This window comes from Fusarium odoratissimum, assembly GCF_000260195.1.
Source record: "Fusarium odoratissimum NRRL 54006 unplaced genomic scaffold supercont1.57, whole genome shotgun sequence".
Lineage (NCBI taxonomy): Eukaryota > Fungi > Ascomycota > Sordariomycetes > Hypocreales > Nectriaceae > Fusarium > Fusarium odoratissimum.
The window spans coordinates 23,693-49,837 of NW_022158783.1; the positions used below are offsets into that span (position 1 = coordinate 23,693).

The window sequence follows — 26,145 nt, forward strand, 5'->3', positions numbered from 1 at the left end:
TAGTAAGGGTTCTATTTTAGTTATTCTTATAATTATTTTAACTGGTTAAGTAAACTAATAATCTCTGTTAGAATTAATCTCTAGGAGTTATTCCTTGGTTTTAATAGTTTCTGTGTTAAAATTAGGTTATTAACTAATAGCATTTATATATCTATTATCGGTGCCTTTGCAGTAGGCTATAGTGAAGTTAAATTTATATAGGTATTTAGCGTAGTATAGTTATCGTTGGTTTAGCTCTTGTATTATTATAAAGTAAGCTATGTTCTTATAATTAGTAAAAACTTTTACTAGGTATTTGCTTCCTTTAAGGTAGTATCTAAATTCCTTAAAACAGTTAATAATAGCTAGGAATTCTTTATTATAAATAAGGTAATTAAGTTCTGCTCTATGCATCTTATAAGAGTAGAAAGTAATAGGGTATAGTATATCGTTATTATCTTATTATCCTATTTGTCCTCCTAAGGCGAAGTTAGAAGCGTTGGTTTTAAGTTTAACTTGCTGGTTAGGGTTAAATATAATTAGAATAGGTTTGTCTATAATAGCTGATTTAAGCTGTTTAAAAGCTCGTTATGCCTTATCGTTCTATTAGAATTATTTATCCTTTTTGGTGATCTCTGTAAGAGGGATAGTAATTCTGCTAAAGCCTTTAATAAATCATCGGTAATAGTTGGCGAATCCTAGGAAGGATTAAGTTTCTTTTACTGATATAAGAGGTTTCTATTTAGTAACTACTATAATTTTTTATCTATTTATTCTAATTTTATTATATAAGATTTTATATCTTAAGTATGTTACTTAAGACTAATAGAAGTAATTTTTAGTAGGTTTAATAAGTATATTGGCGTCTTATAGTGCTTTAAGAACCTTATAGATGTATTCTGTATGCTCTTCTTCTGTATTAGAGAAGATAAGGATATTATTTAGGTAGTAGACTATAAAGATATTAAGGTGTTCTTGAAGTATATTTATAATTATATATTAAAATACTGCAGATGCGTTAATTAATCTAAAAGGCATAATTAAATATTTAAATAGTTTGTATTTTATTTAAAAGGCTATTTTCTATTTATTGCCTTCTTTAATTCGAATAAGGTTATAAGTAGATTTAAGATTAAGTACTATAAACCATTTCTTACCGAATAGGTAGTCCTTAAGTTTAGTAATAAGGGGTAATAGTATCTTATCTTTCTCTGTAATCTCATTAAGTTACTAGTAATTTACTATAAGTCTTAGCTTATTAGAGTTAGGTTTTAGTATAAATATAACTAGGTATCCTGCCGAGGATTTTAATAATTTAATATATCCTTTCTGTAGTATATTATTTAACTATTCTCTAAGTATATTAAGTTTATCTTAAGATAGGTTATAAATAGGGAAGAATTTCAGGTTCTTTCTATCTTTTAGTATGATTTTAATATTATAATCCGTATATTAGGGTAACTTTATATTAAGTTCTTCTTAAAATAGTTTCTTATAGATATAATACTCTAATAGTATATTCTTAAGTTATTTATTAGATTCCTTTGTAGTAATCTGTTTTATTTATTTAATATCTTAGTCTAATTATTTGAATTATCCTTTGAGAGTTATTATTATTTATCTAATATATTTTATTTTGCCTTTATAATACTTATATTATATTCCTTTTAGAATAGGCAACGTTTTACCGCGCCTATTTTTGCTGCTCTTATTAGTTAAAGATTAAGATCTTATATTATTATTATCTAAATTATTTTCTTTATCTAAAGGGTGGTCTTTGTAGTCTACCTAGCTAGTTCTCTAGTTAAATTATAGGTTATAGTATAGTAGCCATAGGTATCTAAGTATTATATTATATTTATTAATAGGAATAATATTAAAGTTAATCCCTTAATTTTTTCTGTTTATAAATACTTTAAGGTAATTAATCTCTCTGGTTATTTATCTGTTATTATATCTATAGATCCTTCCTTCTCTATCTCTTATAATATAGGGTTCCTTCTTAGGTCTTTATAGTAGCCTTAGATTATTTACTATATTAGGGGAAATGTGGTTTATATTAGCTCTGCTATCTATAAGTGCACTTAGCTATTTGCCTTTGATTCTGACTTTTAGTTTTAGGCAGGTTTATTAACTTCCTTTTATAGTTATTCTTAGAGCTTTTTCTAGGAGTTTATTTTCCTCTGCTCTTTTGCCTATTTATTGCTTTATTATAAATAGTATATATCTTTTTCTTATAGGTAGTCTATGCTATATTTGCTTTTAGTGCAGTTAATGTTATTAGGATATTTGTATTAAGTAGTAAGTTATTATTAGTATGCAGCTTTTATCTTTCCTACTTTATGGTCTAGGATAATATCTGCTTTTTCTTCTTTAGTAAGGGGTCTTTCTTTTTCCTATTCTAATTCTTCTAAATGTTCTTATAGTTATTACTTATCTAGCTATTAGATAGTATCTTATTTATCTTAAGATACTTCTTCTTCTTATTAGGTAATATTTCTATTAATTTAATTAAGTTCTTAGTTAAGTGCTTTATCTTTAATAATCTTGATTTCTTATTATACCTTTTATCTCTACTATGTAATATATTAGGAGTTTTAGATATATATTAGAGCTTGTTCTTATGTTTTAATATAAGCCTCTAATTTTACTACTTATAATCCTTTATATTTCTTAGTAACTTAATATCTAACTATATTAATAATTATATATAGTTTTTATTCTTAATGCTTATTAATTTATACTAGGAAGTAATTATTTGTTATTTTATCTTACTAGCGTCATAGGCAGTAGTATTAGGTATATAATATCTATAATATCTGCTTATAATTTGGATAATTTAGGTATCTCCTTAGGTCTCTTTTAGCCTAAATGCGTTCTTTAGGTGCTATAAGGTCTTCTAATACTTCCTTTATATATACTTAGATATAGATATTATTATCTTATTTTATAATTACTTATTCTCTTATAAGTTCTATATATTTCTGGTATTTATTATCCTAGAAATGAATTCTGTGTTTATTATATTAGGATATAATTTCTATATTCTAGACTATTTAGTTTTTCTTGCATCTAATATATCTGGCATTAACTTCTCTCTAGACTTAATAGGATTCTAGGTAGTTTAGGTTATTAATATATTAATTTAGGCATTATAAGGTGGTTTTAATAGGAATGTTATTAATTTCCTGGTTGGCCTCTCTGGTACTTAGTTTGTTATCTAGGTTAGGGTTAACTTCTTTTCCCTTTCTAATTATAAATATAGATTTCCCTTTAGTAAGGTATTATATTCCTAATTTAGGTATTAGTGCCTACTTAAGTTTAACTTCTATATCTTATTTTGCTTTTAGTCTTTGTTATTTTTATTATTTATTTTTCTTTCTTCTAAACCTAGGGTCTTCTTATCTTTTTGTATTATATACTCTTTTCTTTGCCTATTTTTTGCTTTTACTTTGCTTATAAACTTCTGCTATAAGAGCTATATATCTTAGGGTAGGTTATTATTCTAGGTCTAGATATAGGTAATATTTCTTAAGGGTTTCTTTCTTATTAAGGAATAGGTCTTAGATATTAAGAGATAGGTTGAAGTTCCTAATATGTTTTATTGATTTGGTTATATTATATCTATCCTTATAGGTTATATTAATAGTTCTAATTGCCATTTGGGGTTCTTTATCTTTTTTAATTATACTAATCTTCTTATTTTTAGGAACTGGTTTATACTTCTGGTTAGTTTTAATAGGGTTCTTATATTCTGGATTATAATATCCTTTCTTACTGCAGTTCTAGTAAGTAATTTTAGACTTATCTTTTTTAGTTATTCCGATAGTTATTAGCCCTGCATTAGTGCTATAAGAAGTATTATTATTCTGTTTCCTTCCCTAATTAGTATTATAACGTGGTTTATTCCCTTATTTTCCTTAATTATTTCGGTTATAACGGATTCTCTATTAAAACTGTATATCGTTAATCTTAACTGCTTATCCTATATAGTCGACTAATATTTTAGGTCTTATTTCCTTATAAAGTTCTACTTAGACTAATTCCTTAAGTCTATTAAAGAAGAGTGATATTAGGGGTTTCTAATCCTATCCTAGCTTAATAGCTAGCTAAAGGAACTTAGTTCTATATTCTAAGGCTGACTTGTTTTATTAGAGTGTTTTAATTTTTTATTCTACCTGGCTCTTCTTATTAACTAATTCGAAGGCTTATTATAGGGCTTCTTTAAATGCTATATAACTTTTATAAATCTAAAAAGTTTATAGTAGCAGTTTATATTCTGGTTTAGTAGTTATATCTTCTAATATAAGTTAAAACCACTAGGCTGCATTACCTTTAAGTCTTCCTAAGGCATATATAACTTAGTTACTATCTTTATTAAACTAATTCAAAAAGTAGCTTATAAAGGCTTAGTATTAAGTAAGGAATATAGCTAGTTTTACTAGGTTTCTATTAAATAGTTTAGGTATATTAGGTTTAAGGATTTTACTTACTTCTTTCCTGCTTATGGTGGTAGTAGTAAGGTAGTATATTTCCTAGATGGCATTCTGGTGGTTAGTGGCCTATTAAGCCTGGAGTATAGCGGCTTTAGCGAGGGCCTATCTAAGGTTATCTATTTTGGTTATTATATTAGTTATCTGCTGATAAAGCTAGGTAATATTAGAGTTAGTGCTACTCTTAGAATTATTATCTATATCCTAGTTATTATTAATAGGTGCTAGAGTAGCATAGGATATAGTATATTACTAGGCAGGGTTAATATAAGTAGCTATTGCATTTATATTACTTAGTATTATATGGTATAGTCTAAATAAGAGCTATTAATATATAATAGGTAGAGTCTAACTATATTAAACTAAGCCGTGCTAGGTTTATTATTAGCAGATTGCATAGGGCGTGATGCTAAGCTTATTGGAGTGTTATGTCTCTTAATGGTAGATTTAATGCGTATTAGGCTTAATTAATGTAAAGAAGTTTTAGTTAATAGCTAGTAAGCTAAGTTCTATCTAATGCTAAATGAATATATATATATACTTGTATGTTCTTGAGCGATCAGTGAGGTCTATTGCTGGATTAGTGGTAATCTGGACGGATTAGTACTAATTATATCGGATTAGTTATGATTCTATGGTCTTAGCGCTGATTGTCTTTAGCAGAGGTTGAGATGATTGGTGAGGAAAGTGGGGTACACGTGAGGGGCCTGTTGGTTTGTAACACACGTTATATGTAACATTTGCACCAAACCACTATGCCCCGGTGCAAAATATTGGCCAATAACTGGTATTGTGTTAATTATAGTGGTGGCTATATCTGCTTATAGAAGCCGTACGGCGCCGTTACGGTGACCAATCGTAACATCACATCTCTATCCGAAGACATGTGATAACAGAAAAGAGAGACGATGGTACACTACAAAATATACAATGATTGATTTTCTCAATTCCATTGACGTTAACTAAGCACGAGCATGGAGCGTTGGCAGCTGATAAGTTCTTCGAAGCCATTTAGAGATATATTGGCCCTAAGTTCTGTTATTCTTAGAAAGAGCACCGACGATGAAGAGCAATTTAAAGAAGCAAGTACGTGTTAAGTAAATACTGAGTTACTTCTGCTGGCAAATATAATTTAGTAACTTCAGCAAAATCAACATGCAACTCGAATCTGAATAATCGTTATCGATATAGGTAATACTATTTATTATTATACTAGTCTAAGTCACTGTAATCACTCAGTCAAAAGCTTGCATAGCTTTCCATGCAGTGTAAGGCCGTTCCACGATCATTTCCTTGGCTGTGGGCAAGGCCGAGCGACCCTTCCCAAATCTAATACTGGAGCTCATAATCTCGCGCCATCTCCTGCCAGGAGCAATCTTGCCCGAGATAGTGTTAGGCACTAGGCTGTCACTATTAATAGGAACCAGAGCTGGTCGCCCCAAGATAGTCTCCATGGCTTGTTGGGCAAAGGAAACTGCCTCCTTGGCATCCGATGGGACTCCGGTCTCGTCTAGCGCCCGGATCTTTGTTTCCGGAAGTTGCTCCCTGAGATATTTGATGATGGTCGGGTTTCGGGCACCACCGCCGCACATATAAACCTCTGCAATCTCATTCACGCTGATACCGAAGTGAGGGAAGAATGTGCGGTATTGCTTGATGATATTCTGGGCCGTTATTCGAGTAATGGTTGCTAGTGTGTCGTACTTATCGCACCCAGCAGCAAGACACTCGTTAAGCAGTTCTTGGCCTTCATTGTCCCCAAATGTCTCCCGTCCTGTGGTCTTGGGAGGAACGTGGTTGCAGTACTTGTTTGTACTCAGAAACCTATCGACAATGTCCTGGCGCACGGTGCCTCTGGAGCTCCATTCGCCGTCTCTGTCATATTCCATCTCGCCGTTAGTGAAATATCTCATGGCGTTGTCAATGAACATGTTGCCCGGGCCGCAGTCCCTAGAGATGTTAGTCGCTTCATTAGGGTGCTATGTAGAGGATTTCTCACCAGTCGACCATTGCGTCCACTCCGCCCTCGGAATCAGGGGGGATGACACAAAGATTGGCAATTCCACCAATATTCTGACAGACACGCCACTTGGTCGGGTGATGAAGCAGAAGGCCGTCAATCAGAGCAACCAATGGGGCGCCCTGTCTACCCACGGCTTGCTCTGCCATTCGGAAGTCTGTCACAGTTGTGATACCGGTGATGGCACTAATAACTGTGCCCTCCCCAAGGCAAAATGCAGAACGTGTCTCCCCCTCTTCCGGCATGGATAGAAGCCAAATGGTCTGTCCATGTGATCCGATGAGGTCAATACTGTCAATCGATATCTCGTGTTTATCGCAAAACTCTTTGACGGCATCACCAAACATCTGTCCAAGTTGCACATTAAGTTGTGACATTTTTGAGGGAGTCGTCTTGGTCTCCCGAAGCATCGTGAGAACGGGTTTCTTGATCCACTGAGGTACGGGGATCTCATCATACTAAGTATATGGTCAGCACCAGACGAGTAGATAGATACCGCGAAGTGAAACATACTTTAATGAGCTCCATGTGTAGAGGGGCATCCGGAGACTCTTGGTAATATCTAACAAGTGCACAGTCGATGCCGTCCATGGCAGTGCCACTGTTCATTCCCAGGACGGTTAAGTCAAGCGCACCGGTGGTAGATGACCGAACATGGCCATTTCCATTGAAGGAATTGCCATTGGATTCATTTGATTGACCGTTGGTAACGGAACGGCTCCCATTTTGCTGGGTTTGTGGTCGTGTCATGGTGAGATGATATGTTATGAAGTTTATGGAAACCTTAGCAATATCTCTGCGAGATAGATCAGGTGAGATAATATGTTAAGTTCAGTATGTTCGAGATCGTTGAATTGCCTCGGAATTTGTTCACGGACATGACGGCGCATTTAATATAATGCGGTATTCGATGGCGCCTCGATACGAATCGCGTTCAAAATCCCCTGTTTGGAAGTTCGTGACGATGAGCGAAGACCAATAGCAACTAGTAAACTTCCCGGAGGAGATGGTCCCTCTGTTTGTGACTAGCTTACTCCACAGAGGGATGGCAAGCTCTAATTTCTTAGTATTTACACTAGTTTAACCTGTCTCGAGTCGAAGTGCCTTTTTGGGCAAGTCGTCTCGATGCTGAACTCGAGGCGCAAACCCTAACTATTCCCGTGTTGTCTCCGCCAGTAAGCCTAACCACAATCAAATTGTCGGAAAGTTATCTAATCAATTGACAAATGCAAGTTCTGTAGAAAGGGAATAGAAACCTATTTATTCTCATCATAACACGGCCTTGGATTTCTCATCCTGTTACTTGACAATAAGAGACAGTCAGCGAAAGAGTATGTATAAAGAAATGGCCATCCCTCGGTCTGTGTGGACCTCCGACCATGGCAGCATGGCGCACGAGACTGCCAAGTCTCGCTGGCCTAAGCTTGTGCAGGGCATGATCGATGATGTCCGTGTTACTGGTGCTGAGCTTGCTCCATCCCGTGCACTTGACGAAATCAATTCGATAGAGAGAAGCCTTAGAAGACTCAGAGAGGAAATTACTAGCAATGATCAGCTGTGGTGAGTGCTCCATATGAACTTCTCTCGTCGGTATATCACTAAACAAAGCTCAGTCCCCTCGAAGATGATGGCTCGGCAGACATTGCGTCGTACAATCAGCTTCTCCTTAATATGGGCGAGTTGACATGGCTCAACTGTCCATGGTTGTATGGTGAATGCTACCTGTATAGGTCAGTCTTGGAGTTGTTATGTACCGCCAAATGATGCTAACTTCTGCAGACGAGTGCAGCTGTTATTTTCCATGTCATCTTCCTGGAAAGGGTACGATGTGTTTAAACGTCAAAAGGATTCTACCCTTGTCAAGTCGCAGAAGGCCGTCCAGGAGCTGGCGAGCAGGGTCACTCAAATCATCGCAAACCCGATACAGCCACTCCAAAGCTTGGACGACGATGCAGCGAGACTTGTCTTTTCTGAAATGACCGAACTGGCTTTATGGGGAAACGCAACAGATCTGTCTCTTCTGACCAACCTCAGTCTGGAGGAAATTCAGAAGTTACAAGGAAGCGCAGCGATCGAGGAGAGCCAGCGGAACATTGTCGACAATGATACATCACATGTGTGGCATTATCTGCGAAAGACTCAGTTGACTCAAAAAAATCGACATATTGACATCGTTCTTGACAATGCTGGATTTGAGCTATTTGCAGACGTCCTCTACGCGGCATACCTCATTGCATCTGGCCTCGGAACGAGCATCACTCTCCATGCGAAATGTTTTCCATGGTTTGTCAGCGATGCATTACCCAGCGATATGGACTTCCTCCTCGACCATCTGCGGTCCACAGGCTTGAATTCTTTGGCCACTCAGATCAAGAGGTATCTCGAACTCGGCTTAATGCGTATCGAGGTTCATTCGTTTTGGACGACGGCTTGGTCATTTCATGAGATGGTCGCTGTAGCACCTGATCTATTTCAGCGTTTTCAGGACAGCTCTTTGACTATATGGAAAGGAGACTTGAATTATCGAAAGTTGACCAGAGACGGTCTCTGGCCACACACAACGACTTTCAAGTCTTCGCTTGGTCTACTAGGGCAACGAAGCGGTGTCAAGGTCCTCGCGTTGAGAACAAACAAGTCCGATACTTGCGTTGGAATAGAAAGTGAGGAGGCTGTCAAGAAACTTAACCGGGAGGCACCCGGGATGAGATGGGTTAGGGATGGGAAACATGCCGTGATATCATTCAGCGACGGCGTCTGAGACAGATAATATACTACTAGCATTTTGACCACTCCTCTCGCAAAACATTGATTATCCAGGCAGTTGGCCAGGCATGCGATCCCTCGAGATCCTCAAGCATGCTTACCAGGCTTGTTTGCTCTCGCTCATCTGTCATCAAGGGACCCCCTTTCATAGGTTAGACAATTCTGAATTTTAACAAGATGGTACGACCTACAAATAAATGTAGAGTGGCATAATGTGATGAGGGATGGCACAGTTCCCGGCGAGCCTTTGCATGCTCCACAAAGGGCTCGGGCGTGCTCCATGACAGACTCCTGGGGTGGTGTCAATTGAGGTAAGTTACTCTATAAACCATGAACTCACATCAGATTCCGCCAGGGTTCGGCGGGCATTTCGAATGGCAAATCGCGGAGATGGACGGTAGACCTTTAAAAGCATCCTAGCTAGGTGGTAGAATCCAAATGCCATAACTGATAACCATCAGGTTCCATGGACTAACGGGGAATTGTTCAGGAATTTGTGCCTACCATGCCAATCTGCTGTAAACCAAATCTCTGGAAAGGGACCTGCTCCCAGCTCTGGTGCCCCAGACCATATTGGATTAAAAGTACTCGGCTTCGTCTTGTTCCAGTTCTCAACGGCCTCGGACAGCTCGTACCATCTTTGCATCCTTGTCGATGATTCTGAGTACAAGAAACTTCCACTAAAACAGAAATGCATCACTGTAGCGCAAATCCATGTCATGGTATTTGCCCAGGCAGTCTCTGACTTGACATCGACAGCTTGTTCATGGACGACGGGTGGTGGTGGCATCAACACCAAGTCGAAATTCAAATTGGGCGGCTGCTGATTGATGCAGGCGTTGTAAAAGGATTGTCTTACATAAACCCAAAACGCAGCTTGAGAGAGGGTAGGTGCCGAGGGATCTACTTGTTGTCCTTGAGATGCCTTGAGCAAAGCACTCAACCCAGCAAGATGTCTCTCCTGATCACCGCCCGTCACAGTTACTGAGGTACGGTTAGATGAGCAGAGCTACTGCGCAACGGGACTTACCACTCAGTTGTTCGCATACGCGCAATATGACTATGGCGCAGAGGATAGTCTCGTCGTGGGCAATGGTCTCGGTACTTAGCAAGGGAATGAGAAGCACTATACACTTGTCTTGGAATTCATCAGCTGTATTGTTATCACCTAAATGGCGAGCGGCATAAGAAATGATAGCATATAGAAGAATGGGTGTGCTCTTGGCCAGGACAGTCACATTAAGCGTAAACTGTCGTGATGCATCCGTACAGTCTAGCCACCGAGCCACGTGCGTGGAAAAGTGGTGTAGATAGAAAGCCTCCTGGCGTTGAAGCGCAGGAGGGACAGGGGTTATCCTAGGTACGCTCATGGGAGAGCCACCACTGTACTGGTTTGGAGATTCACGTTCACTAAGGTCGAAGATGGAAGCAGCTGAAGGCGGCGACGTCCGATTCTCGGGGCACCAAATTGAATCCGGCTGCTGTAGAGAGTTGAGTAGTGATGAGGGCCCTTCCGCCGATGGATTATCTCCCTCCGGAGGATGTAAGGAATGTTCACCATGGACCGGATGTTCCATTTGCTTTGGCCGGTATCGCTTAATCTTGAGCTGAGGGGATGAATCGTCCCAACGGCACAGTCGGTCCCTCTTGAGGCACTAGTTTCACTTAGCTCCATCATCTTCTCGGTTCGGCAACTGGATATGCTTAACATACCAGTCCGCAAGTCGGTCTCGTCTCATCACCTGTGAAGTCAGTATAACGAATTTCGCTCTGTCCCTGAAGACGTACATTTGACGCGACGTTCTCGGCACGTAAGGCTATTCCATGTCACCTATCATTCTGGAGCATCGGCTCATCTGACTTACCAGCCGTTACGAGATCGCAACTGACCCATGTTACCCAAGCTATTGTTTGCTTGCAGAAGCAGGGAAAAGATTTCGAAACGAATGAAGCAGAGATTCGAGACGAAGGATTCCGGGGGAGCGGAACTACCCGTTTATGCTGACTTTACTAGTGCAACATGCCCGCATCTATGCTAAATTGTTCCGGTTTGCGCCATTATGGGTCCATTACTGGCTAATAATTTATCATCATGTTGTCAGAAAATCGGGGCCGCAACTTTTGAAACTAACTTTTGTTGGTAATTCGAGACGAGGACACAGCTCGCTAACATTCCCTAACAAATCGTCCGCGTGGCGCCGTGGCCAAATCCCCACGGGGTTAGAGTAGTCTAAGCTCGCAATCTCTGGGGAGAAGAAATAGATATAATGGGGGCATCTTGAACATCATGAGAACCTTTCCAATCGGCCATATCAAAACACAACCAATAATACCTTGACACAACTGCACATACTACTGTATTAGTGTTACGACATTAATTCATCTGCATCATGTGGAATCGCCAGAGCTGGAAGTCCATGTCAGGGCAGCATCTGCTCAGGCTTGTTACAATTACCTCCGCCGTTGCAATCTCCTACGAAGGCATCAGTCAGGGCGTTATGGGCGCTGTGACTGTCTCACCGGAGTTCGGACGACGCATGGGATACACAAACGATAAAGACGAAGTCGTCAAACCCATGCTGCAGGGCGGTATTGCCGCCGTATATTACTGGTATGTGTCCCCTCAGTGTGACAGGAAACAATAACTAATGTTACTAAGTGGCTCTCTCTTCGCAGCCTTTTGGGCTGGCAGCTTCTCCGACAACTACGGACGTATCAAGGGCATGTGGATGGCATGCTTCTGGTGTATGGCCGGGGTTATCCTGCAAGCCTCTGCTGTCAACCTCGCACACATGCTTTGCGCACGATTCGTTGCTGGCATGGGTGTGGCTTTCATCCTCGTCATTGCCCCTATGTGGACGGCCGAGCTTTCTGCTGCATCACACAGAGGCAAGCAAATCGCTCTCACATTCTTGGCCAATTTCTCCGGCATCGCCCTCGCAGCGTGGATCGGTTTCGGCACGTCCTTTACGGAGGTGGGCGGTGGACAGTTTCGCTGGCGGTTCGAGTTTGGGATTCAAACCATTCCCGTAATCTCCCTGGCTGTCCTGAGCCTCTTGGTCCCGGAATCCCCGCGATGGCTGGTCAAGGCCGGGAGACCTGAAGAAGCATTGGAAATTATTGCAAAGCTGCGGGGGGATGGTGACTCTCAACACCCTGATGCGCAGAATGAATATCGAGAGATTGTGACGGTAGTGGAAGAGGAGTCTCAGTACGCCAAAACCAACTACTTCAAGATGTTTTTCGGTATCGGATCCGGAGACATTCATCTTGGCCGCCGCATCCAGCTTGCCTTCTGGCTCCAGGTGCTCATGCAGTATGGCACTGGAATCGCAGCCGTGGTTATATAGTGAGTTATGCTTCTTTGAAAAAAGATAGTTTGCTAACTGCGTTGTAGTTCTGGAACCATCTATCGTACAGCCGGCTTTGATAATGTCAAGTCCGGTTGGCTGTCCGGTTTACTGATGCTGGTTGGCATCTTGGGTACAGCCATCGCAGCCTTTACCATCGACAGGGTAGGTCGCCGAAGAACCCTTTACTGGGGTGCCGTAGCACTCAGTATCACCCTGTTCATTATCGGCGGCCTCTTTCGGGGAGCCATTGACAACCCAGATAAGGCTGTTCAATACGGCACAGCAGCTTCAGCCATGGTCTTTATCTACCTCTTAATCTTCAGTTCTTCTTGGCTATTGATCCCTTTCATATATCCCACCGAGATCTTTCCCACCTGGCTCCGAGCCAAGGGGAATGCCTTTGGCGTGGCCGGCTGGGCTGTCGGCTACGGTGGAGGTTCTCTCTTGGTGCCTATTATGTTTTCTGGAATTAACGAAAAGGTATGGAATCGTCTCAATTACCCATGACTTTCTCATTTCTGACTTGGCTTGCAGACTTTCTACGTGTTCGGAGCGTAAGTATCCTTTGATCTGTCCGAAACTGGAAGTGGCCGCTTACCTTTTTACTAGTGCTATGTTTGCATACATTCCCTTGGTGTACTGCTTCCTCCCCGAAACTGCCGGCCGTACATTAGAAGAAGTGGACTATCTCTTTGCTAGTAAGAGTCCGTTCACTTGGGATGAGGAGAAAGAATTTGCGAAGCGTACAGCTCTCTTGCATGAAAGATTGAATAAAGGGAACGGGAGCGACGGAATGGCACAGGACAAGTCAATTGAATCACATGTCGAGGTTGTATAAGCTATGTTCTGTATCATCTCGCATATAGCCAGAAGCTAACTAGCAAGGGGTCGCACATACTTATATAGCTGCTAAATGGAGGTAGTATAAGGAATCAGATTGGAGAATGTTTAGCCGGACTATAGACGATTGTTTTGCAGTCTCTACATTGCTACTAAACATAACATATAGGCAAGGAATGGCGGCTAGTCATTCATAGATTAACGCGTGGCTGTAGTAAGCATCAGAGGCTGATTGCATGTATGTAGTAGTGGATTAATATATGGCCGTAATAATAGAGGTGCTGCGTTTGGTTTAACATGTTATAGCTGATTCTATGGCAACTAAAAATCCGGAGACTTAAGGACACCATCGTAGCCGTGTAAAAGTTATAGCCTTACGTCTGTGGCTATAGTTATATCTATAGCAGACATTTCGATACTGCTGGTAGTCTCCGATGTCATATTATTATTGAGTTTCATTAGGGTGATTAAGCTGATAATCAGCCTTAGGGAATAAGCTTTTTCAAGGATAGATTTTAGGTCAAGTGTTGGGTGGTTGAAAGGGTTGAAGGAACAGGGTCGAAGTGTAAAGCTGGACGTGAGAATGCCTTTGACTATGATATAATTGAGTGAACTCATCACATAAATCGGCAGGATAGGTTAAGGCCAAATAGCTATAAGAGAACCCTGTTTTGATTGAGTGGCCTGAACTTAATAATTACAATAATTAATATTCATGGGGTTGTTCTACATGGAAATTAGCCTTAATTTCTTGCAGGTATATAAAACTTTCGACACATACAAGTCTATCAGATAAGGCAGGAAAAAGAGTCTATTGCTTTATAGTACTAAACACTTGACCGCCAACATAATTAGCAAGCTCTTTGACAGGTGGCAGATACTCCAAATCACCCCCAAAGCTCATTCCCTTCTTCAAGAGTTTACGATAATTTTTGCCTGGGCTTACCTTGCCGAGGATATACTCCCTTCTGGTCTCGACGCGTGAAGGAACAGGGATACTTCGCCCGACTACAGCCTCCATCCCTTGCCAGGCAAATGTGATAGCTTCCTTGGCATCTGACGGGATACCAGCCTCGTCAAGCATGGTGATTCTCGTGTCAGGGAAGGCGTTCTGCATATACTCTGTGATGTTGGGGTTTCGCGCTCCGCCGCCGCACATGTATATTTCTGCTAGCGGACCGTACTGGGTTGGCATGTATCGCTTGTAGTGTTGCACAATAGCCTGAGCGGTAATACGCGTGATGGTGGCCACAATATCATTTGGAGACATTCCCTTCTCGAGGCCACGATCGATTAAGTTGTGTGCAATCGTATCTCTGAAGACTTCCCTACCCGTCGTCTTGGGCGGATCAAGAGCAAAGTAGGGATGAGTTTGCAGGAACTCGTCGACCATCTGCTGGTCCACCTCTCCAGCTCGACCCATTTCACCGTCCTTGTCGTACTCTTTCTCGCCATCTGTAAAGAATCGCACCGCCGCATCGATAAAAACATTGCCAGGTCCAGTATCAAAGTCAAAGAACTCAGCGTTCAATGCACCATCGACATCAGGCGGGATGAAACAAACATTTGCAATGCCGCCAATGTTTTGACAGGCTCGAAACTTGGTGGGGTGGTGAAGAAGCAGAGAGTCGAAGAAGCCGATGAGAGGAGCTCCCTGACGACCAGCGGCCTGATCCGAGACACGGAAATCAGTAACCGTAGTAATTCCAGTTCTAGAAGCAATAAAGCAACCCTCTGCCATGGTCAAGGCAGATTTTGTTTGCCCCTCCTCTGGGATACTGAGCAACCAGATGGTCTGGCCATGAGAGCCGACGGCATCAATGGATGACAGTGGAATACCATGTTTCTGTGAGAATTGCATAACAGCATCTGAGAATGTCTCGCCAAGCAGGACATTGACCTCTGATAGTTCCTCGGGTGTGGTATTGTTGTGGAGGATCATGCGCATCACCCTTTTCTTGATGGTCTGTTCAAGAGGGATCTCGTCGTACTTCAAGAGCTCGAGATGCATCGGTGTATTTGGTGAGGCTTGTCGAAAGCGACACAAGGCGCAATCAATACCGTCCATGGACGTGCCAGAGTTTAAGCCCAATACGGTAATGTCCAGAGGCGCGTGAGCGTCTAGGAGAAGACCTTCGGTAGATCCCATGGTAAAGATTCTGTAATATGAACGAAATAATTGTGAGAAACTGCTCGACAGCAGATAGTTTGAAAGTAGAAGGCAAGGCTATTTATCCTATCCTTTAATGTCTGAGCCACCTCCAGATTCTGGGGTAGTTCCGGGAGAGGTGGTCATACCTCGCCTAAGCGGTTAAAAGCTTAAACTGTTAAATGGTTAAGCGGGCCTTTCGCTCCTGTCTTAAGGGCCACGAGTTTAAGCGTTTAAGCGTACCAGACGCCACTCGGTTCTCGCCACTAACAGTCGCCACCCCGCAAAATTTGTGATTCGACCTGGGGAACCACGGGGAATTAGCTTCAAGGTTAGTCACTTGAAACGTTTCCTTGGTTCTTAGACAACCCCTTCTTTGATCATGTTGCGAAGGATATAAATCTCGTTGATTCCACTTCATGCCTGGGACTCAGGACACTGTTCATCAATCATCCCATCAGTACCGCAAATATACCGACGTCCGAGCTACTGCATTCTACACTATGATCAACTTTCACGTCTGGAGGCATGTGCCTGGCAAGGCGTTGTTGTTTCTTATTAACCTTGTCGCTTCAACAGCCTTGATCTTTGAAGGTGAGTTAGCCACAATTATTGTTGAGATGAACCAACTGACATAACATAGGGTTTAACCAAGGTGTGCTGGGGACTGTGAGCGAGACCCCTGGCTTCATCGATATGGCTGGCATTGGCTCCAATGGAGTTGTAACTAACTCAACCAAACAAGGTGGTCTTGCAGCAGCTTACTACTTTGGAGGCATGTGGGGTTGTTTTACAGGTGGTTAGTCAATTAGACATGCCTTGAAGAAGTCGGGATCATACTAATGACGGTTATAGGATGGGTTGGGGACAAGATTGGCCGCAAACGCGGTGTCTTAGTCGGCACGCTCTGCGGCATTCTCGGTGCTGCTCTCATGGCGGGCAGTATTAACTCCAACATGTTCCTCTGCGCTCGAATTATCGCTGGTCTAGGGATTGGCTTTCTTAATGCCATCGTACCTCCTTGGGTTAGCGAACTGTCCGAAGCCCATGATCGTGGCTCTAGCTTCTCTCTGGTGTTTGTTTCCAACTATCTAGGCATCGCCATCGCATACTGGATCAATTTTGGTCTTCGCAACACCAACACGGAGTTCCGTTGGCGCTTTCCGCTCGCCTGGATGGCCATTCCTCTTATCATTGTGAACATTGCTCTCCCATTCCTGCCCGAGTCTCCTAGGTGTGTTTCTGTCATAACTGAACCTTGAAGAACTTGTATATTGACAAGACTAGATGGCTCATTGCAAACGGGAGGAGAGAGGAGGCGGTCGATATCCTCTGCAAACTTCGAGGCGACCTGACTCAAGACACACCCAAAATAGTTACCGAGCTTGCGCAAATCGACTCAATTGTCGAAGCCACCCATAACCGTCGCAACAACCTCCTCAACATAGCACTCGGCGGTCGATATTCTGGTAACCTCCATCTTGGAAGGCGAGCAGTCATGGGCTTTGCACTTCAGTGGATCCAGCAATGGACCGGCATATTGGCTATTGCTGCTTGGGCCGGCACCCTGTTCAACCTGGCTGGTTTTGATGCACACAAATCTATCTGGTTGGCTGGACTTGCCAACACTTTTGGCATTCCGGGAACTGTAGCGGCGTCCTTTGTGATCGATCGAATTGGTCGCATCAGATCCTTGATGGTTTCTTTCGTCACTCAAGGTATCGCACTGTTCCTTGTTGCTGCCTTTATCAAGACCTCCCAAGACGTGGCTGCTACAGATTCTGAGAAGTCTCAACAGCTTGGTACTGCCGCGGCATCATTTGTCTTCGTCTATATCTGGTAAGGCACATGGCGAAAATTGTAGTTATTTTTGCTAACTTGATTCAGGTTCTTCACCATGTTCAACATCATTCCATGCTGGATCTATGGAACCGAAATCTGGCCCCAGGAGATTCGCGCCAAAGGTTACAGCTTTACAATCTTCGGTTGGGCATGTGGCTGTGGCATGACTCAATTCGTCATTCCCATCATGCTTCAGAGGCTCGGCTGGGCTACCTACATTTTTTTCGGGGCCATGAATGTCGTTGCTATGCCTCTTGTCTGGTTCTTCTTCCCCGAAGTATCTAAAAAGTCCCTCGAAGAGATTAACCTCTTGTTCACGAGCAACAGTCTCCTCGTGTCTAAGAACATGGAGGAATATGAGAGGCGCTTGGCTGAAGCAGGCGGAGACGTCGCAGTAGCATCGAGACAGTTGCTTGATGAGGTCGATGGATATGTTCAGCAGGTTCATGGCACTGAGAAGGATTTGGAGAACTGCGGAAATGGTACGATTGAGCAGCAAAATGTTATCGATGGTTAGCTTGTTGATATGCGAGATTGCACCTCGTAGCTGAAAACTCTTTAACACTAAAATATCAATTCAAGTTGAAGTTCCACGTCAGGTCTCCAAGATGCTCTCCATTTTCTGGAAACGTCCAGTCCAATGCACCATCTGGGATGATCTCCTGATAGCTTTGGGCTACTTGGCTGTCCAGTACCGATTCTTCCATCATGCCTTCAGATGCTGTCAGGACCGCGGCTGATGGGGCAATCTGTCGCTGTCTAGTCATGTACTCATCAATTCGAGAAACTTGTGATCGGAGCTTCTCGCTCGCACTGGTGCTGTGGTGGATAACCTCCAGGTTCTCTAACAGCAGCGCCATTGAGAGCATTACTCCCCGTACACGAGTATAGTCGGCCTCGCTGAGCGGCTCTTCTAACACATTACCTAAAATCGATCCAATACCTCCAAGGTGGTGCAGGAGCGGGGTGCTGATAGAAAGCAGATAAGCAATCGGTATAGAGACAAATGCTTCGACGACTTCGCTGGCGATCTGGCAACGCTGTTCGATGCTGGTTCCGCTACCGGCGAAGAGGACAATACGCAGTAGCTGAAATGTGGCAGTGATATTCGCGGCCTGGAACCCGAAACGATCTTTCTTGACGTTACAGACCATTTGGGGCGTTTCTTTGAAGCAATCTGGCAAGTTGAGGTACATTTGAAAGACGCTCTCGCGAACTGATGCTTTTGCAGCAGTAAAGTCCTCCTCAAACATCCCTACCAAGAACGAATTTGTGGTTTGTCGCCTTCGGTAGCCTCGGAGCCGCGTCAAGGCATGTTCGAGGACGCGATACAAGTCTGTGATGAAATTCCACCCTGATAGCCAGCACTCCGCTCGTCCTGCAAAAGACTGACTGTCGTTTCTAGGTGTTGGATCTTGTGCTGTTATTCCGTTATCGTCGATCATGTCATCGTCAACTTCTGTGGGATAGGCTACGTAAGATTGGCACTCGCTACATCGAATGATGCCACCCCAAACCACTGCCGTGTAGATGTCGAGTGTATACATAGACCAAAACTAAAAAACATTGTTAGCTTACTTGTCGCAGGAACGATGATTTGGCATGTCGGACCAGTCTTCTCCTCTCCTCTCGTTCCACGACGTCAATATTGCGTGGCCAATTGGCCTCATTATGTAATCCATCCATCGCCACCAGAGTGTGATACGAGCCAAGATGGTGGTGCATGTCGCGCGTCTTTCCATTTTGAATAGCTGCAATGGCAAGAATTGCATGCGCTCGAAGGATGTGTATGTTTGACTCTGTCGCGAGCTCCAGGAGCTGTTTCTTGGCCTCATCGTAGAACAATTCTGGTTGTATCTTATATAGTGGCTCGAGGTCCCATTTGGGGTTCGTTACTGACCCGTCTCGTATGCGACCACTGACCAGGGCACAAAGAGCCATCGTGACAGAAAAGATGGATTTCTCGCTTGTGTACTCGGTTCGAGAGACTCTTCTAACGAACGTTGGCTGGTGAAAGAACGGGAATATTGGGTAAACAACCTCGAAATAGATCTCAATTAGGTCCATGATGCTGGCTTGGCTGGCAATATGTGGTGCCTTCCATTGATTGTCGTGAACAGAGACGGCTCGCGGCCTGGGTACGCATCTCACATCATGGGATGGATGGCTACTTTCTTGGGCCGGTTCAGCATTCGCAGCGTTAAGAGGCGGACGCGCAGCATCTTCTGAGTAGTTCTTATGGTCTGTTGATTCATCCCGAGGCTTTGTCCCGCGTCGTCGAGGTGTTCGATGATAGGTGCATTCTTGTGCAAAGTCTTTGCAGTTTTGACATCCCTGGTTGTCGCTTGATGGCCGGCATCTAATGCTGCGTTGATGGCAGTAGTCGCACGCTTGTGTAACGCGCCTACGCTTAGTATTTGACTTCTTGGGGGCTTTATTGCCATTTGCCATGGTGCTCTATCAATTCACATACAGAGGAAAAATAATCTGTTCTCGGTAGCTAGAACCTTGAGGCAAATTCAGGTTAACTAAAATAATGAATGAGGTCATGTGATAGAAAGTGCTAAGCTTATTTCAGTATCACGTATATAATAAGCGAGCGAGACAATATACTATATAGCAAACGTGGCTTACCCTATAGCTTTCTAATACTTAAACAAAATAGCTAAAAGTCTAAGAAAATTATCTCTTATAATAATATAGCTTATTAAATAATAAAGTAGTTTTTAAAGATTTTTAATTATTATATTTTATAAAGAAAACCTTAAAAGATGGTAGAAATTATAATATAAATAGACTTTAAAGCTTCTAGCTTTAATGTGTTTAATAAGTAATTGCAAATCGGGTCTACTACACCCGATTTCACCTATTGGGGGTAGCTGTAAGCTTTTAATCTATCTAGCTGTCGGGGATTTTAAACGCCTATACCAAATCATCTTGCCCCCCTCTTCTTTTATTCATCCAGCCCCCTAGCTGTCAAAAGCGGGTCTGCCGTTTTGTATGGAATTCTAATTCATCTGGCGGGGGCACGATGATTTAGACTTAGGGATAGGCTAGCCGGGCTAAAGCTACCTTCAAAGATCCTTAAACTTGTTGCACCCCACTGTATTAAGGATGGATTTGTAATGATCTTTCCTCAAGTACAGTAGTTAGGTAGAGCCTTATGTATCAACAGTCCAGGAATTATGATACATAGTACATGAGGTGGGACTCTCCTCATTCCTGTTATGCTTAAGCGTTATGCCGTTATGGTCTTCCGGACGTACCCGCAGTTGGCGTTATGTATAAACGAGCTCCGTCGCACACCTACAGCCGTCTTGGCCTCGTTGTATATAAAGCCGTCTGTGGCCCGCAGCATAGGTCCCTACCTCTATCTAAGTTCATCAGTTTGCTTCAGATCGAGTGTACAAGATATCGTCTATTCGCTCCATTGACTAGTCAATATGCCGTCCATTGTCCAGCATGCCCTCGCTGGGGAAGCAATCGTCAACGGTGCCTTCTCTATCGCTTGTATTCTTTTCCCCGGCCGATTGCTATCCCCTTTGGTGGCATCGGAATCAGTTCCCAATAGTACCAGTGCTGTATTCAAGTTCTTCGGTGCGGTGACCCTCGGAATGTCAGCACCCATGGTCTTATCTATAGCGGATTCCAGAGACGCTGCAGCGAAGCGGAAGTTAACATACGCGTCATGTTCGGTCATCGAGAGCGCCCTCGTATCTATTGTCCTCTGGCAAACTACGCAGCCGGAAGCTAGTGGCTTTACCTTCAACGGATTGATTTCGCTTTTGGGCTCACTAGTACCGGCACTCGTATGGCATTTATATGTGCTGCTTTCGAAGCCTCACTGGTTTACGCCTGAGTCTGCTTATTCGGCAGAAGGTAAGCATATTAGATCTCCGCATGTGCATGCATGAGCTGACATGTGATATATCAGGAAGAAAGGCGTTGTGATTAGACAGGAAACTCTCAAAAGCTTTAGCCGCCGCCGCCGTATCGGGATGCAATTCGGGTGGTAAGCCATACTAATGATGGAAAGGGGGCAATTTCAAGGTTGAGGGCATTATCCCTCCAACGGGTCACTCACCCCGGCGCCGTCTAGGTGCGCGCACCCCTTCAGCTAAATACGCGCACCTTGACTAAGCCAGTGTGTGGAAAAATGACAAGAAATAGAAGATAAGATTACTATTTGGATGGGTTGGCTGAATTGCGCGATAAGGGGACAGTTGGACTGACGTGACCAACTGGCAGGAGAGGAAGAAGAGGCAGAACAGTCTGAGTCAAAGAGCCCGTCGTAAGTGTCTAGAAATGTGGACGTGTCCCGGTTTCCAAAAGTCTGGAATGACGTGGACCCCACTAATATCATCAATTTCAACATTTGACTTCACAATGTAATTAAGTCATGAAATAAAAATGCAATTAAATTAACATATATATATAGGAATGCATTTCTGAGTATTACGGATAAATGCGTAAGGGTGGGCGACCAGCCGTTCGTCGTGGTTGCGAGCCAGTATCACCTTCGCAATTGGTACCGAGAAAGCAAGCTCCTGGGCGATTGGATTATTGGGGCAACCCAGAATGGACAAGGCGGGCCTTGAGTGGCTTAAGAACTTTAACCGGTGTACAATTAAGCGAACAAATAGCGAACAAATAGTCGCTATCGTCTCGTGATCTTTGACGGCCACGAAAGCCACCACTCGGCCGACTATAAGGTATATTGCGAAGAAAACAATATCATCACGCTCTGCATGCCGCATCATTCGCCCCATCTACTTCAGTCTCTTGATATTAGGTGCTTTGGTCTGTTTAAGAAGGCCCACGGTCGGCGAATAGAGCATCTGATTCGATGATATATAACCCACGTTTCAAAGATCCACTCTCTTTGGCCATTCACGCCACATTTCAAGCCTCGATGATAAATGCCAACGTCCAAGGAGGACTTACAGAAGCTGGGCATTTTCTTCTATACCCAGAAACTGTGCTATCAGAACTAGATACGAAGCTACGGACCGCGACATCGACCCAAGAGGAGGCAAGCCGCCCTGACCCTTGGGTCTCAAAGATGCCGAAGACCGTCCTTTAGGCCATATCTCAGACGCAGTACCTTGGATAGCGGATCCAAGACATCAAAGCAACTCTCAGCCATCTATTCTTGAACAGGAGAACGAATACAATAATGCATTAGATAATTTTATTCAAGTCTGCGAACCAGATGCTTCGACAGTCAAGTGAGGCTCTTAGTTAGCGGCACAAAGCAAAGAAAACCCATCTACGCAACGGAGGGAAGATGACTCTAGATGATGGTAGGGAAGCAATTGATCAGATGGGTGTTGGTGCGCCGGTAACGGCCGAATCGACGGAAAATGGTTGTCAAGGAGGGTCGGCTGAAGCAAATGAAAGGCGTTGTGGAACATGCAGCAAGACGGGTCATAATACAAGGACATGTCAGATAGTTGTCACGATGTATGGAGAAGAGTATAGGAATTGATTTTAGTTGATCGATTGGTTTGTTCTGCTTTTCTGGGATTGAGATTTTTGATGCCCTCACTGATTTGCTCGACTCACTGATGATGTGCGTTACCAAAGTCTGAAGGCCATGTCGCTTGAACGCAGCAAGGCATATAAAGCACGCATTGCGAATCTCGCCAATGCCATTTCGGGACAGACCAAACTAATGCTGTAGTCAGGGTCGCTAAACTATCTCTTCTCAAAGCCCTTCTGCAGCTCATCTCTCTTTAATTCTGAACGACCTGCAGAAAGCCGCTGGAAGAGCAGCAGCCCAAACACAGCTGCATCGGTTGGGATATTATAGTCTGTTTTATCAGTAATCTCATCCTAATGATCCCTTATATCTTCAAGGCCCTATTCTAGATCCTAAGACCCCATATAACCCTGTGTCTCTGCCAGAAAGATTTATGTCATGAGACGTCCTGCGACGGCAAATGACTGGCCTGTGGCTTGAAAATCCTGATGCGCTAGCCATAAGACCCCCGGCGCGATATCTGCAGCGGGCATATATTTTTTCATTGCCTCCATCACCTGATCGCTCTGTATTGCCTTGGCCGCACCAGGTGAATACCCGGATGTAGCAACGGTATTAACAAGAATACCATGCTCTTTCCCCTCTAGCGCGAGTGACTTTGCAAGCCCAACGAGTGCGAGCTTGGCGGCCGAGTAAGCCGTACTTGTAGCGGCACCAAGCATCATGGCCGAGGTAATCATAATAACACGCCCATATTTCTGCTTCTTCATATACGGCCAGGTGGCTTGAGTAACATTCCAGGAGCCCCCCACATGGACATGGAACATGTCCCAAAGGCTCGTCTCCGAGACGTCTTCGAAAAGTGCTGGGTCTCCGTAGTCAGCGTTGTTGATAATGATGTCGACACGTCCGTATGTGTTAAGAGCAGCCTGGACTATGCCATCTGCCACTGCGCGGTCTGTGACACTTCCAACGAAAGAAGTAGCCTTGCCACCTGCATCTATAATATCTCGAACCGTAGGGTCTGCGGTGCTAGCTGAGGTGCTGTTGACGACGATAGATGCGCCAAGACGGGCGAGGAGGAGTGCATATTCCCGACCGAGGCCGCGGCCGGAACCAGTGATGATGGCAACTTGCCCAGTGAAGTTGAGACGGCTGTCTGACATATTGTACGAGTCTCTGGATGGAAGGTGCTTTTTTGGTCGCGTTGGCAATAAGCTTATGATGTCTTTGAGGGATTTACTTCCGGAACGAGTTTCATTCAGACCCCTTTATACGCGATTGACTAGGATAGCTCAGCGCGAAGTCACTTGCGGTGACGATTTCTGACCCTCAAAATCTCGGTATCAATTCCACTGGAAAGTTTCTCCGCCCAGCCAGTGCTTCCGCGACGTCCGGAAGCGTCTGACCCGGCATGTGATTGCTATGCTAGCTTGTATTGCTCCAGGTTTTAACCTATAACCCGTTCCGCTCGCTCCTCACCTCCGGTCGAATTCGGTATCCCGAGGCACGATTCATCCAGTTTCAGACAGCCAGCCCCCCGTTTCTGAGCCCTCAATCAAAGGCACCTCGCTCCCGCTTCTTGACAAGTACTTGTCAGCAGCTTGCCCGAAACTCCGCAGCCGGAGACATTGACTTTCTCTCCAGGGGTGGGGCGTCTCGGCGCCTGAAGTCTCGGCCCTTTAGGCAGTGGGTCTGATGCCTAATGGAATGACAGGACCACGAAGATACCTTGTTCGACGTTGTACTGCCTCATCGATGCGAAACGATGTATAAGACAAGAAGACCTCTTGATTCGCATAGTCTCTTATCTCATCTTTGATCGGCCATGGTGTATGTTCCGACATCAATCTGAGGAGAAATGTTTGAGAAGAGCGACATGGATTTGAATTAGCTATTTTAACGTTGACTAGACAATTTGATCCACAACAGCCTAGCTTTTAGCATAGTTTGTAAAGCCATAAGCTTCCAATTCTGGTCAAGAACTAGAGGTCCTATACTTTCCCATGTCCCCGTCGATCCCGGTAAAGCGATTGCGAGGAGCATGGATATGGTGACAAAAGCTTAGCGATGATCCTAATGGCCGGTGATTCCGATAATCGAAGACCCTCAAGGTAAATAAATCGGGTTAGGACGCATCGACATGCTTGATTGCGACAGTGCCCACAGTGTGGTGGGTTCAAATGTTACTTGCAACGTTTTGAGAGGGTGTATGGCAGCAGCGCTCATCGTATGTCAATCAAATCAACTTTGAGCTCAAAGTTGACTTATTTGATTTGATCGATGTTCTATATCAATTCTATAGGTAGAGACCCCTACGCGAAGTTATCCCCCTCATGCGCACCAAAAGTCAGCTACCTACCTACAGTAGGATAGGGGAATCATGGTAGCCCCCACGAACCTTGAAAGCGTGCACGGACGAAAAGAATATATTTCGATGCAATTCTGGGGGAATTAAAGGAACATCTAGCGTGCACGGACCAGACTATGTGCATTGCGTCACAATGTTCACAGCACTCATTGTAGAGTCTGGGGATTGCAATCGATGTCAGAATTACAGAATAAACCACGTTGCCGGGTAGCAGACTCATTTACTGCTTGTCAAAGATCTCAAATACAATTATTATCAGTTTAGTGTGTACCGGGGCAACAATGTTATGATGGAGAACTTTAGATCAGTCCCCATTCTATGTTATTCCAGACGCCTATTGAAAGCCTTAACGCAGTAGTTAGGGGCTGTTTAGCGATCCCGAATTGAGCTAGGCAACTCGGCCGGCACAGACATGATCTGGATATTTGAACAAAACAAGATTGAAATGGACTCAACTGAGACCTGGAGATCAACTGCGTTCGTGGTGCGCATGGTGATGAATCCAAAACAGAGACTGTGATGAATAATTAATGATGCTGATGAATTGGGGTTGAATCGGGGTGATGAATTCGGGTGAATGAATGCTAGTCAAGGCTTGTGATGAATGATGGATGAGGGTGATGAATTGGGGCGATGAATTATTCTCACTCTTATCTGACGACGATGTCTGTTAGACCGCGTTAAACATTCTACTCAAGTATACTAGCCGGTAACGGGGGCCCGTTCCAGGTTTACTCCAGTAGGCAAATGCGACTTAGGCCTTCAAGGCCGCCACCAATTTTTTGGCTAAACTTAATCCTAATGTACAGTTCTATGGTCTAGAGAGCATAAAGAATGAAGTTTTATTCTTTTT

The 26,145-nt window shown here is 43.5% G+C and overlaps 9 protein-coding genes across 10 annotated transcripts; 4 read left to right on the top strand and 5 right to left on the bottom strand.

Moving 5' to 3' along the window:
- Nucleotides 1-5,707: 5,707 nt before the first annotated feature.
- On the bottom strand, nucleotides 5,708-7,242 carry FOIG_15675 (anhydro-N-acetylmuramic acid kinase; the record flags this gene model as incomplete). The annotated part of the gene is made up of 3 exons (XM_031217060.1): nucleotides 5,708-6,422; nucleotides 6,472-6,950; nucleotides 7,006-7,242. 3 exons carry the CDS (start codon nucleotides 7,240-7,242, stop codon nucleotides 5,708-5,710), a joined length of 1,431 nt encoding a protein of 476 aa, XP_031053189.1.
- A 583-nt stretch (nucleotides 7,243-7,825) lies between these two features.
- FOIG_15676 (uncharacterized protein) lies at nucleotides 7,826-9,250 on the top strand (the record flags this gene model as incomplete). The annotated part of the gene is made up of 3 exons (XM_031217061.1): nucleotides 7,826-8,052; nucleotides 8,106-8,222; nucleotides 8,272-9,250. The coding sequence occupies 3 exons, from the start codon at nucleotides 7,826-7,828 to the stop codon at nucleotides 9,248-9,250; spliced, it is 1,323 nt and encodes a 440-aa protein (XP_031053190.1).
- Nucleotides 9,149-11,189, bottom strand: FOIG_15677 (uncharacterized protein). The gene is made up of 8 exons (XM_031217062.1): nucleotides 11,121-11,189; nucleotides 11,044-11,072; nucleotides 10,969-10,997; nucleotides 10,286-10,910; nucleotides 9,760-10,239; nucleotides 9,596-9,702; nucleotides 9,447-9,546; nucleotides 9,149-9,397 (listed from the first exon to the last, which is right to left on the bottom strand). The coding sequence occupies exons 1-8, from the start codon at nucleotides 11,147-11,149 to the stop codon at nucleotides 9,267-9,269; spliced, it is 1,530 nt and encodes a 509-aa protein (XP_031053191.1). The 5' UTR covers nucleotides 11,150-11,189; the 3' UTR covers nucleotides 9,149-9,266.
- Nucleotides 11,190-11,645: 456 nt separating this feature from the next.
- FOIG_15678 (uncharacterized protein) lies at nucleotides 11,646-13,446 on the top strand (the record flags this gene model as incomplete). Its single annotated transcript, XM_031217063.1, has 5 exons — nucleotides 11,646-11,866; nucleotides 11,915-12,604; nucleotides 12,653-13,088; nucleotides 13,143-13,162; nucleotides 13,218-13,446. 5 exons carry the CDS (start codon nucleotides 11,646-11,648, stop codon nucleotides 13,444-13,446), a joined length of 1,596 nt encoding a protein of 531 aa, XP_031053192.1.
- Nucleotides 13,447-14,259: 813 nt separating this feature from the next.
- FOIG_15679 (anhydro-N-acetylmuramic acid kinase) lies at nucleotides 14,260-15,597 on the bottom strand (the record flags this gene model as incomplete). Its single annotated transcript, XM_031217064.1, has 1 exon — nucleotides 14,260-15,597. The coding sequence occupies one exon, from the start codon at nucleotides 15,595-15,597 to the stop codon at nucleotides 14,260-14,262; it is 1,338 nt and encodes a 445-aa protein (XP_031053193.1).
- Nucleotides 15,598-16,016: 419 nt separating this feature from the next.
- On the top strand, nucleotides 16,017-17,956 carry FOIG_15680 (uncharacterized protein; the record flags this gene model as incomplete). The annotated part of the gene is made up of 5 exons (XM_031217065.1): nucleotides 16,017-16,191; nucleotides 16,241-16,396; nucleotides 16,453-16,831; nucleotides 16,885-17,436; nucleotides 17,485-17,956. The coding sequence occupies 5 exons, from the start codon at nucleotides 16,017-16,019 to the stop codon at nucleotides 17,954-17,956; spliced, it is 1,734 nt and encodes a 577-aa protein (XP_031053194.1).
- Nucleotides 17,643-19,928, bottom strand: FOIG_15681 (uncharacterized protein). Of its 2 annotated transcripts, XM_031217067.1 has the most exons (3): nucleotides 19,480-19,928; nucleotides 19,051-19,432; nucleotides 17,643-18,995 (listed from the first exon to the last, which is right to left on the bottom strand). In XM_031217067.1, exons 2-3 carry the CDS (start codon nucleotides 19,378-19,380, stop codon nucleotides 18,012-18,014), a joined length of 1,314 nt encoding a protein of 437 aa, XP_031053196.1. In that variant the 5' UTR covers nucleotides 19,381-19,432; nucleotides 19,480-19,928; the 3' UTR covers nucleotides 17,643-18,011. The 2 variants fall into 2 exon arrangements, with proteins under 2 accessions (XP_031053196.1, XP_031053195.1); XM_031217066.1 differs by having other exon boundaries at nucleotides 17,896-18,995; nucleotides 19,051-19,928.
- A 954-nt stretch (nucleotides 19,929-20,882) lies between these two features.
- FOIG_15682 (uncharacterized protein) lies at nucleotides 20,883-22,037 on the top strand (the record flags this gene model as incomplete). The annotated part of the gene is made up of 3 exons (XM_031217068.1): nucleotides 20,883-21,318; nucleotides 21,688-21,730; nucleotides 21,878-22,037. The coding sequence occupies 3 exons, from the start codon at nucleotides 20,883-20,885 to the stop codon at nucleotides 22,035-22,037; spliced, it is 639 nt and encodes a 212-aa protein (XP_031053197.1).
- Nucleotides 22,038-23,352: 1,315 nt separating this feature from the next.
- On the bottom strand, nucleotides 23,353-24,087 carry FOIG_15683 (uncharacterized protein; the record flags this gene model as incomplete). The annotated part of the gene is made up of 1 exon (XM_031217069.1): nucleotides 23,353-24,087. The coding sequence occupies one exon, from the start codon at nucleotides 24,085-24,087 to the stop codon at nucleotides 23,353-23,355; it is 735 nt and encodes a 244-aa protein (XP_031053198.1).
- Between the last annotated feature and the right edge of the window lie 2,058 nt (nucleotides 24,088-26,145).

Coding starts and splice junctions, on each gene's coding strand:
- FOIG_15677 (XM_031217062.1), bottom strand. CDS start 11,149: ATGGGTCAGTTGCGATCTCGTAACGGCTG. Junction 10,998..11,043: donor CCGAGAACGTCGCGTCAAAT/GTACGTCTTCAG, acceptor CTGACTTCACAG/GTGATGAGACGAGACCGACT. Junction 10,911..10,968: donor CGAGACCGACTTGCGGACTG/GTATGTTAAGCA, acceptor AAGTGAAACTAG/TGCCTCAAGAGGGACCGACT.
- FOIG_15681 (XM_031217066.1), bottom strand. CDS start 19,890: ATGGCAAATGGCAATAAAGCCCCCAAGAAGTCAAATACTAAGCGTAGG. Junction 18,996..19,050: donor GAGAGGAGAGGAGAAGACTG/GTCCGACATGCC, acceptor AATGTTTTTTAG/TTTTGGTCTATGTATACACT.